The sequence below is a fragment of the Solanum stenotomum genome, chromosome 9 (assembly GCF_019186545.1).
Source record: "Solanum stenotomum isolate F172 chromosome 9, ASM1918654v1, whole genome shotgun sequence".
Taxonomy (NCBI): domain Eukaryota; kingdom Viridiplantae; phylum Streptophyta; class Magnoliopsida; order Solanales; family Solanaceae; genus Solanum; species Solanum stenotomum.
In genome coordinates this window covers 2836923-2849286 of record NC_064290.1, presented here as the reverse complement: position 1 = coordinate 2849286, position 12364 = coordinate 2836923, and the positions used below count along the sequence as shown (strand labels likewise).

General features: G+C 32.3%; 1 protein-coding gene across 2 annotated transcripts; it reads left to right on the top strand.

Moving 5' to 3' along the window:
- The first annotated feature begins 5227 nt into the window (after nucleotides 1-5227).
- LOC125877971 (integrin-linked protein kinase 1) lies at nucleotides 5228-12188 on the top strand. Of its 2 annotated transcripts, none has more exons than XM_049559264.1 (12): nucleotides 5228-5661; nucleotides 6545-6619; nucleotides 6710-6805; nucleotides 7478-7563; nucleotides 7674-7794; nucleotides 8168-8247; nucleotides 8647-8709; nucleotides 8834-8952; nucleotides 9803-9888; nucleotides 10378-10499; nucleotides 10564-10675; nucleotides 11968-12188. In XM_049559264.1, the coding sequence occupies exons 1-12, from the start codon at nucleotides 5335-5337 to the stop codon at nucleotides 12058-12060; spliced, it is 1380 nt and encodes a 459-aa protein (XP_049415221.1). In that variant the 5' UTR covers nucleotides 5228-5334; the 3' UTR covers nucleotides 12061-12188. The 2 variants fall into 2 exon arrangements, with proteins under 2 accessions (XP_049415221.1, XP_049415222.1); XM_049559265.1 differs by lacking the exon at nucleotides 11968-12188 and adding an exon at nucleotides 11068-11109.
- Nucleotides 12189-12364: the final 176 nt, after the last annotated feature.

Sequence of the window (12364 nt, the reverse complement as noted above, 5' to 3'; positions counted from 1 at the left end):
CTAACATGGTAATTTTCTACAGGCTAGTTAACCACAAGTTATTCTGAAGTTAATTATTTCGAATTAAGTTATGTTATTATATTTATGAGATAAATAATTTACGATTTCTAATACCTCTAGCTAAATATGGAATAATTTATTTTATCATTGAAATTATTATATTTTATATCTTACATCAAACGACTCTTAAATAATCTATTACTTATCGATTCATCTCAATATTTTACCTTTTTTTGGATTAGAGTTTTAAAAATATTAAAAAATTATTTTTATTTTTTACTCTGAAATATGATTAGAAATTTAAAAATAATTTTAATTTATATTTATGATCAAACATAATTTTAGTTTTTAAATATTAATTCTTACTTTGAAAATGCAACAAAAAATAAATTTTGGGATATTCATATCCAAGCTCTTAGAATAATAAGATTGCAAGTTTTAAAATAAATAACTAAGAAACGCTTTTACTTCAAATTTTATAATTTCTTGAGACATTAAAATAATAACATTACGGAATATTAAACAAGTAACTAGAGTTATAAAGATGTTTTGAGATGCAACAATCCAATGGCAAATAATTGTTAGTGATGAAGTAAAGATTTTACGTGGATGGCAAATAATTATTAGTATCAAGAATATTACTTAAAAGATATCTCTATATATAGTTTTTTTATTATAAAAAGTAAAAATTATAATTTAAAACTAAAGAATTTTACTTTCTACCATAAGTAAAAGATAATGTGACAAAAGTATATACATAATTTAAATTCAAATATAATGTGGGTAGTATAATGATTATACCATGTTAATCAATCAATAATATATATATCAATCTTCCTGTAATATAATTTTTATAATCTTGAAAATAAATTGTAAAAGTTGATCCACGATTTTCTTCCGAATCAGGAGTCTTTTCTCAAAAAGAGATGTGTCTTGCACTCTGTCCGAACGAAGGGCTTCCTCGATTTTTAATTTCATTTGGAATTGGGCCTTAATAACCGCCTCGGAAATAGCCTTGGGCAAGGGACACCCGATAGTATTTATTGTAAGGTGCCCCGCAAGGTTCCGTTGCCTCTCTTTATGCTCCTGTAACGGATGATAAGGCTCTGCAATAGAAGGGACTGTGGGTTCACCAGGGTTGGGAGAGTCCGGGGTCGGTTAGTTGAGACCTGCTTCGGAATTAGCAGGAACTACTTCCAACAATATAAAAATGTTTTATATTGATTATGAATATAATTTTAATTTCAAATACATCATAAAAGAATTCTTGATAAAGGGATACTAGGTAGTGATGATTTTTAGAAAAATAAATAAAAAATATCCGTAAGACAGTGATAATCTGCTTGACTACCACCAACAAAAAGTATTAAAAATATTCACAAGCACTTATTATTGTACTATAAGTTTACGGTTTGACGTGTTAGAAATGATACTCTAATAAAATTTAAGATTTTTAATCAATATGAAATAGTCAATTAATTTTTTGTATTATTATTTTCTAAATACCTTTTTAGTTCTCTTCTATCATATTGGACAATATCATTTTTACTCTCAATTTCTCCACAATTTGATTGTTTGATTATTTTTTTCAACAAATAATTCATACATTTTTTTTTTATGATATGTAATCGATTTTATAGATCACTTTTTTATGTTAGTTGTCTCTATAAAGATATTTTAGATACAAAATGTCGTAGATTAAAAATAGTAATAACATACAGATATCTAAATAATTTAAACACTATTACACTAAACTGCTAAATCATGAATGATTTAGAAGAAGTTTTTGGTATTAACTCTAGATAAAGATATAAGATTTAAATTTTATGAGAAAATGATCTCTCATATTTGAAGGTAGATTTAAATATATTATTAACTAATTTTATTTCATTAAATTTGCATCAAAGTAATAAAAACGACAAAAATTACATCTCTGGATATGAGTTCATATTAAAATCTTTTATATTACTATTACTATGATTTTAGTTCAATCTAACAACTCAATAGTTATCAAAGATTAAAAAAAGACTATAAATTTTCAAATGTATAAAAGTCTAGAATCGCTCATGAGTATATCTTAAGCTTTTGTTCTACTATAATTTATAATTTTTAAAGTTTGAAATTTAAAACTTGAAAAATTGAGTTTTTGAATTTTAAAATTGTATTTGGACATATATTTATTTTTTTAAAAAAAAAGTTTTATGAGGAAAAATCCCCAAAATTGGCTAGAAAAAATTGAAAATATTCAAAAATTAAATTTTAAAATTTTGATCAATTGTCACAAATATATTGAAAATAAATTTCAATTTCTATGATCAAACTATCATTGTGTTTGGATGGTTCACATACATTGTATTGTTAGTTTAAATATAATATTTATTTTTATTGTATTGTATCGTTTAGATCAATCGTTGGGCAATAACGAAAAGTTTCATCGCGTCGTTATCTTATTATTCTCTTTTCATTTTGTCTATACTTAATTATTAAATTATTGATACAACACAATATAATACAATATTATGGAGAAATTTTTGTTGATAGTGGTTTAGAACCCACAACACTAGTGTGGACAACATTTCACAACTCCTTTCTTACCACTGAGTCATCAATCAAATTTGTTAAGGGGTTCACAAGTTAATAAACATATATATTTATTTAATTTTTCATACAAATACAGGGTCTACACCCTACGGAAAAGCTATTGGTTTCGTACGAATCAACGAACCCCCGCGTAGCTCCGCCTCTACCAACCATACATTCTTCATCGAAAAAATAAGGGTAAATTACATAAATTCCACTACTTTAGATCTTAAATACTAGAAATCCTGATAGATTTCAATATTACTTTCTATACCATTTTCGGCTATCAAATACATGTATCAAAGCCGCTAGATACATGTATGTATCAGACTTAAATGGACGAGATACATGATTTTATTGATTTGAATTACAACATATACATGTATCTATCAGACTTAAAAGGATAAGGTACGTGATTTAACTGATTTGAATTAAATGTTATAACTTAATTCCTTAATTAAAGGAGTAAATGATGGGAAATTAACAAACAAAACGGATTAAATTGGTATCAAGTGTTACCAATTTTAATATTAAAAAAAATCTAAATCATAAAAATTAGTAATTCTAAAATTACAAACTCCATCTTCTTCATCAATTAGATACATAATGTATCATGTATCTAGTTATATGATCTAATATTATTTCATGTATCTTTTAAATGTATAATTTGATGTATCAAGTATCAATTTCAAAAGTTATATCCAAAAATAAGTATCTCAAATAAATACGAAAATAGTTAGATACATTGTAATAACATAACAAATATGTATGATAATACTAAGTTACACGATAGAAGACCATATACATATGACAAGATTCGAATACATGACAGAACAAATTGTGCCAAGTACATGCGTAAAATTCCAATAATGCGTAAATCTCCGATATATTCATTAGATACATACATACTTAACAAGATATACTGATAAAACTAAATACATATAATTGTATCTCAATAATGTATCAAATACATCAATAATGTGTCAAATACATGCATAAAATCACTTATTGAAACTATCCGATTACGTTCGTGGCTGGTCAAGGCATCTCACCACGGCGGTGTTTGCTTCACCTTTTTTATTCATCGGTGTTGCTCACTGCGCCTAAATCCAACGGGAGAAGTGACATGAAGTTTCTCGGTTGATCTATAGTATATAAGGTATGCAATCGGTACCATTGTCAATGTCAAATTTGATAAATCTGTTGGGCTTGAAATTGTTGCTTACAACGATACCCATTATTTGTCCGCACAAGAGGTGTCTCCCTTGCGAGAAAAAATGGTGGATTCGTGGGGGGATTGGTTTGAGAGTGAGAAAATCAAACGCTGAGAATTTGATGTGTGCGTTGACAAGCTATAGAACATCCATTTTAATAGAGTGTTTATTCTCAGTAAATTTCGATTGATCNTTTGATAAATCTATTGGGCTTGAAATTGTTGCTTACAACGATACCCATTATCTGTGCGCACAAGAGGTGTCTCCCTTGCGAGAAAAAATGGTGGATTCGTGGAGGGATTGGTTTGAGAGTGAGAAAATCAAACGCTGAGAATTTGATGTGTGCGTTGACAAGCTATAGAACATCCATTTTAATAGAGTGTTTATTCTCAGTAAATTTCGATTGATCAAGGGAAGAGGAAGAGTTGGAGTTTGAGTTTTACCTTAACTCATAAAAGATATTTGTTTTTAATCAAAACACTAATTTTGGAGTTTAAATGTAAATATAATTAATCAATCCTAGTTTTAAGGGATATGAATATTGATTGTATCTTCAATTCAATAATATATGATAAAAAAATATTAAAAGTGGTAATATATGTAAATGTTTAAAAATAAAGTTAAAATTAGTATATATGGTAGTGATGTATGTCTAATAAGGTAGTTTTGACCAAAAATTAAACTATGTATATAAAAAAAGGAAAATTATGCAGAATAACAAACAATTGGCCTATATTAGATACCATAGCTACATTTTAAGAAAATTGTAATTCGCGACTACAATTTTCTCAATTCTTGTTATTCGCTTGGTTTGTATAGTTCGTATGATTTGTATAATTCACCTGATTTGTATAAATCTAGAAATTTGTATATGCTTACCCTAGTTATTTGTATATGATTTATGAAAAATTCATAATAAATTACATGTTTGTATATTGGTAAGTGAAATATACAAACATAGTTGTGAAAAATTACTAAATATATAAATACAAAATTTGTATATACTTACTCTATTTGTATATTCGCAAACGAAATATATAAACATACAGAAATATACAAATACAAACATACAGAAAACCACAACCTTCATAGCAAACAGAACTATAGCAATAGAGCACAATTATCAAAATATAACTATAATGTCTTATTATGTTTGCTATTTCTAAATTTTTCTCTATAAAAAATTATGCAAAAATCTAGGTCAATTTTTTTTTATTATATATAAATATATCTTAATTAAACACCTTTAATAAAAGATTGTTTTTGTCATTGTTTTCAAAAGACAATGTAGAAGCTTATATTTAAATTGAATAATGTAGGGCCTTGCTCAACTTTAGCACTTTAAATAAAGCATTTTGTCTTATTCTTATACGTTTTCCTTTATGCTTCTCAACGAAAAAAATTATTCTAACTCATAGTATCCACCTTTGCTTCTCACTCGTTCTTATTATTGATTCGTTTCAGATAGATTGTTCGAGAACCTTCTCGACTTCTTCGATTACTCGAACCATAATTGCCTAAACAGTTGAAGTTTTTCACTATGGAGTCAAAGTCGCAGTCAAGGTTTCCGCTGGGCAGACAATCATCTTTGGCGCCGGAGAAAGACGGCGTTTCCGACGACTCAGTTACCGCCGCCCATGGAGTCGATGAAGGTATTGATTCCGGTTTGAGGTTAATGTACATGACTAATGACGGTGATTTGGAAGGTATGGAGGAACTTTTGGACTCCGGTACCCGTGTGAACTACAAGGATATCGATGGACGGACTGCGTTGCATATTGCCGCTTGCCAGGGTTACGCTGATGTTGTTGATTTTCTGCTTAAAAATGGCGCTCATGTGGATGCCATGGATCGCTGGGGCAGTACGGTATACTTCATTATTACTCTGTATTTAGATATCACTAACTTGTACATACGTTTAAAAGCTGGTCAAGCCAACAGCTCAAAAGCAGTTTTTGGCTAATGTTATTTGGGAATACTTCCATGCCCTTTCATCAATCCTGATTCGATAAGTGATTTATCAGCATTTTCTTTCCAGTCTAGTATTCAACTTTTCAAACCGTCTTAGTCATTTGGAAATTCCTATCAGGAATTACAGGTTTTTTTTTTTTTTTATAACCGAGAAATCCGTCTATGACCGCCCTTTGGACCAATCACCAGGAATTACAGCTTTTTGCTTATATTTAACCCAGGTAATGCCTATTTTTGCATATCTAGGGTGTGTTGGAGCGAGGGAAAATGTGGGATTGGGTGCAATGGCATTGTCTACCTTGTTAAATATTCGTTTGGATAGATTGTGCTCGTTTTGTGAGCTTTTAAGAAGTGCTTCTAAGCAAAATAAGCCAATGCGAAGGTTAATATGGCTTACATGTTATCTTAATAACAGTAACAGGAAAGTATTAATTGATGAAAAATTAGTTTGATACATCACATCAGAGTTTAATTTATTTTTTTTTAGCTTATTTTATTTGAACTCTTGAAAGCTGTATAGGAAAGCGATGTTCTAATAACTTGGTTTCCAAATGAGAAGAGTGTTTTACAAATTTAGACAAAGGAGTACGTCTGTTTCTGGAGAAGATTTATGAATTCTTAATAGTGTTTAATCATTAGTATAGTGATGCTTTGTGAACTGAGTTAGACTCCAAGTTGTACACTGATGTCTACAGAGTGGAACATATGTGTGGCTATCTTGAGGTCTATTTTTGGCTACTCACAGTAGTGTAGTGAAGTGACAAAGTATGATTAAATAGCCTCTTGCAGATGCAATATATTACAAGAATAATGATGTGGTCAAGCTTTTGGAAGTACATGGAGCAAAACCTGCGGTATGTGTCGATAACTAGATTGTCAGATCTAAGTGCACTATGGTAATATGGCATAACCATTTACTTTATCTGTTTTACTTTTTACTTTAGGTGGCTCCCATGCATGTAGAAAATGCTCGTGAAATTCCAGAGTATGAAATTGATCCAAGAGAACTTGATTTTAGTAATAGTGTCAACATAACAAAGGTAACAACTTTTTGTCTTTGACTTGATAGTTATGCTTATTTGATCATTGCTCACTTTACCCTTTTGTTATTTGTGTTGTGTTATTGCATTAGATGTCTGCTGATTTTTCAGAATGGGATGCTTACCTTTGGTAACAAGTATACTGGCATGTTTTTCAAGTTTATTGCCAAGCTCTGTTTCACCTTTAGTTATCTTAGTTGATCAACCTGCCACAAATATACATCATATTGTTGTTTAGGTTTCATTATTTAATCCATTCCAAATGTTATTCATCCATCGCAACATATATGACCTAATTTCGACTAGCAGGGGCATTTAGATGAGAAGGTTTAAAATGATAGTTTGGAAATTTGAAGACGTGGGATAGCTAGAAGCAAGATGTTAATTCAACATTAAGATAACATAAAGTGAAAATTAAAATATATTACCTGAAATTTTTGAAGAGGGAAAGTATTTGTGAGGTAGGCTACAGGTAAGTAGATCAAGAATTTGGGGTTGAATGAAGTATCTGATGTATTATTGTATTTGTTTCTGGCAACTATTTGCTTTAATCCTATCTGTTATTTCTAACTTCTTGTCTGTTGCTCTGTATCTGGAATAAAAGTAGATTAACTTTCAACACTGCAATATATTTTCATATCATATCTTTAATATCATATTAAATGGTTGTAGGGTACGTATTGTGTTGCTCTGTGGCGTGGAACTGAGGTTGCTGTTAAGAAACTTGGTGAAGAATTGTTCACCGACGAAGATAAAGTGTGGGTTGGTCATAGACTATCTATGATGTTGGAATTAGAGCATTCTGCATTTGACAGTTCATAAAAAAATTACTAAAGACTCTTTTCTTTGTCTTTTAACTGTTTTTCAGCAAGGCATTTGGGGATGAGCTTGCCTTACTACAGAAGATACGCCACCCAAATGTAGTCCAGTTTCTTGGTGCTGTGACACAGAGTAGCCCAATGATGATCATCACAGAGTATCTGCCTAAGGTACTTTTGATTTAAAAGAACAACTCACCACTTCCTGGAGTTATCTCCAGAATCTTGCTATGATATCACAAAATCAAGAACTTATTGTACTTAAAGTACTTTGAAATTATCACAAAGTCAAAATCAAGAACGACCATGCATCAAAATAGTATAATTGATGGTTAAGTATCAACGAAGTACTAAACACAAGGATGTTAACGACTTAACAAATCATGCATATTATTTCATCATTAAAGCCATGGTTCTGTTTTGTTTGTTGATCAAAGGAAATATTCCCCATTATTTATGTCAACTAAATTCATTAAAGTCGTTGAGAAAGCCTTTTAAGTCCCAGCCGATCTAAAGTATACTGTTGATTCTGTTCTGTATGCAGGGAGATCTTCGTGCATTCGTGAAACGGAAAGGTGCATTAAAGCCAATAATGGCTGTGAAGTTTGCACTGGATATTGCAAGGTCAGTTTACTGGCTGATGTCCTGAATTTCCACTTGAAAATCTTATTAGTATTACATGCATGCTGTTCACCAGGTGCTTGAATTTGCCTAAGGTGTCTGTTGATAAATGGCCATTAATACAGGAACACCAACAACAGTCTCTTCAGTTCTAAGTATAATTTAGAATTGTTACATTCATTTTGTATCTCTTCATACTTTATTGATCTCAACACAGTATAGTGCTGGCCTTTGGGGCTCCATGATGATTATAAATCTTCATTAGAAAGCGAAGTAGTGGCACAGCTTCACGATCAGTTGCAGAAGAAGCTGTGTACATAAATATGTTGAGAAATCTGAATTTGTCTTTCTTACAGTTGTGTCTATGTGTCTTATATAGTCATATTTGTATACATTTTGCAGAGGAATAAACTACTTGCATGAGCATAAACCTGAAGCAATAATTCATCGAGACCTGGAGCCTGAGTATGTTATTATAGTCTTCCTGACTGTTTCCCAGTGGCCAGTCACGTGCTTTGTTTGTTCTTTAGTGGCTGAAGTAAGCCTGACAAATGTATGGAAAACTTTTAATTTCTGAGTGAAATGACAGAAACATATTACGGGATGATTCTGGACTTCTGAAAGTTGCAGATTTTGGACTTAGTAAGCTGATGAAATTTACCAGAACTGTCAAGGAAGATAGACCATTGGCACGCCAAGAGGATTCATGTGAGTATATCCCAGCATTTTAGGCTGTTGAAGAAATATATTCACACTAATGATTTGTTACTGTTACTTTGTTGTCATTTTTTTGTTACTCTTATATTTTGTTCCTTTTTTCTTTATGCAAAGTGTGTACGAACAATGGCTTTAGGCTCAAAAATCTCATGGTTCTACTTTTCCTTTTAATTTTGATGAAACACATTTTCACCTCCAGTTTCCTCTCTAAGATTCAGCATATGGTCCTTGAATCTTTTTTTTTTTTTTGAAACTGAAAATATTTATATGGTCCTTGTATTTTTTTTTTTGATAACCGAGAAATCCGTGTGTGACCCACCCTTTGGACCAATCACAGCCTTCTAAACTCAGTGGATAATGAGCCTGCCCCTCTACCCTTCTCCACTTAAATACGGGGCTTCGCTTTGCATGGTGTGGGGCTTGAACCTGCGACCTAAGCCACAAATCCTCCACCTTTTGCCACTTGAGCTAGGCCTTGGGGGCCTTGTATCTTTTGCCAGCAAATACTAAACAGTTCACGGTTAGACACTTAAATGGCTGTGCTAGTGAATGAAACTCTAGGATTTGGAATAGAAGGAGTATCTTGATTTTTTTTGTTCATCAAAAGAATTACTCTTGAACATTTGGCAATAGAATTTGAAGAAGGGTATTAATTAGTTATTTTAGAAAAAAATATGCATAAGCTGGTTGCCTCAAAATTTAGTTAATAACACTCCTATTTAATCATTGTAGAACTATGGGTCTTTATATGCATGTTTTTAACAAGGCAATTGGTGTGATATAAAATTCTAATGTTTTAGTTTATGAGAATAACAAGTTGAATTGACCTCTTGGTTTACAGGGAGATATGTTGCTCCAGAAGTTCTTAAGCATGAGGAGTATGATACCAAGGTGGATGTTTTCTCATTTGCTTTGATATTGCAAGAGGTAAGCTCTTCTAATTCTTAATACTTTCCTCTCATGCATAAACTACTGAATAAGGCTCTCCAGTTGTGCCCTGTCTGGAAGAAAAACTGCTAGTTTGTTCGTGGGCAGCTGGCTATCACTTCTTGCTTCATAGTTATTTTCAGTTTTTTTACTTCATGTAACTGAAATTTGATGTGTAATGTGTGCTAATGGGCATGATATCAGACTGATAGCCACCAACAGGTTGGTATTGTATGCGTTCTAGCTCTCATCTCATGGAGGAAAAAGGCAACAGGGTCCTCCATATTTTGCAGTCAATGATAGTTGGGCCTAAAAAGATTGTATTGCCATCTACTGTCTCCTATTCTTATTTCTTGCAAATTATGCTTATTCTACTTTATTAATTCACTCGGACCATCTTGACTGTTCCAGCATGTTTGTAATTTCCTTAATATTTAAGAGGGCCGTTGGGTTAGACATGTATACGCCTTAATGCTTTCCGTTCCACAGATGATTGAAGGCTGTCCACCATTTTCCATGAAGCAGGAAATTGAGGTGGCCAAAGCATATGTTGCAAATGAACGCCCTCCCTTTAGTGCTTCACAAAAGTTGTATGCTCATGGATTGAGAGAGTAAGTAAGTCCATGTGTTTCTTTCAATTTCCTTCAATTGTATTTAAAGTGATTATTTCAACAGGTTAATTGAGGATTGCTGGGAGGAGCAACCATCAAAAAGACCGACTTTTCAGCGAATAATTATCAGGTTGGAAGAAATCAGCCGCATTCTTTTGCATAGAAGACGTTGGAAGGTACGAACCTCTCTCACCCAATCCCCTTCAGTTCGGTATTTCCAAAGTTCGGTCATGTATAGTAAATCAAGCTTCGGTACGGTAAATTCTGGTTCAGTAATTTGGTAATTACGTATTGAAGGTGGAGTTGGCATGGCCGTATAAATCTCGGAAAACAGTAAGTCCAAATTCACCCCAAAATTAAGATTGAGATTCTTTTGCAATCCAAAAGCATGAAAAGTTTTAAAGACTAGATCTGAAACTCGATTACTAGGATGTAGGTAACTAGCTTTGACAATTGCTCCTAAATTGTTTGCCTGGAGCATGAGAAATTACTCTTGAGTTGTTTTCCTGAAGCACGGAATTCATTCATTAATATAATGACTTTACCCACTCCTCTTATATACTTTTAGACGAAGTGTAGCATTAAAAAGTAGAAGGGAGGTACTGGTTAAAACATGTACCTTATTGTCAGTACTGGTGAATTGATGCTCTTGCTCAAAGGCTGATGAAGTTAGATACTTAGCTATTAGGTAGTACCGGTTACCGAACTACCACACCGAGTACAAAAATTCTGAAATTTACTCCTGAATATCGTACCGGTTACTGAATACAGGATTCCTGGTTCAGCCTGGTAATTTGGCTTCCGGTGATTTATTCCACTGTTAGCGGGGGTTATGTTTCTGTTTAATCAATGACCTCTTATAGCTGCACCAAAAAAGCAAAGAAAAGAAAAATAAAAGAAAAAGAAGCTTGGAGGAAAAAATACCCGCATATGTCTTTGGTTTTTATTAATTTATAGTTACATTATGGGAGGAACTTTGGGAGCAAAAGGTGAGGAAAATTCCTGTTACCATTCCTTCCGTAGTCTCTCTAGGAAATTGATTATCAATACTTGCCCTTATCTGTTCATTCTCACTGTCATGTTTATTATTGGAACAAATGAGAAATGTTGTTACTGTTTGTACTGTCTTAAATTATATATGAACAAAAGGATAGTCTCGTGCGCTAAGCTCTCGTTACTTATGGGTCCAGGGAAGGGCTGGACCATATTGAGTATATGTACATAATCTTACTACTTTGCATTTCATTAAGAGGTTGTTTTCATAGCTTGAAAAAATGACTTCGTGGTCGCAGTACACCACTTATCATCACTCCAAACTCCCCTTCTATTAAATTATCTTTGAATATACAAAAATATATTTTGACTTCAATCAATGCCCAATGTAGTCAACTTGGGTTTCTTCACAAGTTTTTGTACATAGTGTCAGCTTCATGACCACTTTCTCAGCCTCTGATTGTGTTACTTGCAGGCATGCGCACTTAATTTTTTTCAGAAACTGAAGGCCATCTTGAAGTTTGATCATTCGAATTCAAAGAGTCGCTCATCTCGCCCAACCGTCTGATGAGATGTGCTTGCGTTGCAGCTACATTTTTGATCGATTAATTCTTATTGTGCATGCTTCCAACTTTTATTTCAACATCTTTTTTCTTTCTTTTGGGCGACTATGGTTTGGAGAGAATGTGACGGTATGGCTTCCATTGCTGTTGTACTGGAAGTTTGATGAATGACACTATTCACTTCTAATTTTGGTTGTTTCAGCTATTGTAAACTGTACAAATTTTAGCAAACACTTTTTTTCTCTATAATAAAAAATTTCTTATCTTTACAGAGTAGTTAATTATGATGGAACTTAGTTTTTATTTGGT

Bases quoted from the DNA above. Each gene is read 5' to 3' on its own strand.
- LOC125877971 (XM_049559264.1), top strand. From the start codon at position 5,335: ATGGAGTCAAAGTCGCAGTCAAGGTTTCCGCTGGGCAGACAATCATCT. The intron at 5,662-6,544 runs GTATACTTCATT...ATGATTAAATAG, and splicing joins TGGATCGCTGGGGCAGTACG to CCTCTTGCAGATGCAATATA. The intron at 9,889-10,377 runs GTAAGCTCTTCT...TCCGTTCCACAG, and splicing joins TTGCTTTGATATTGCAAGAG to ATGATTGAAGGCTGTCCACC.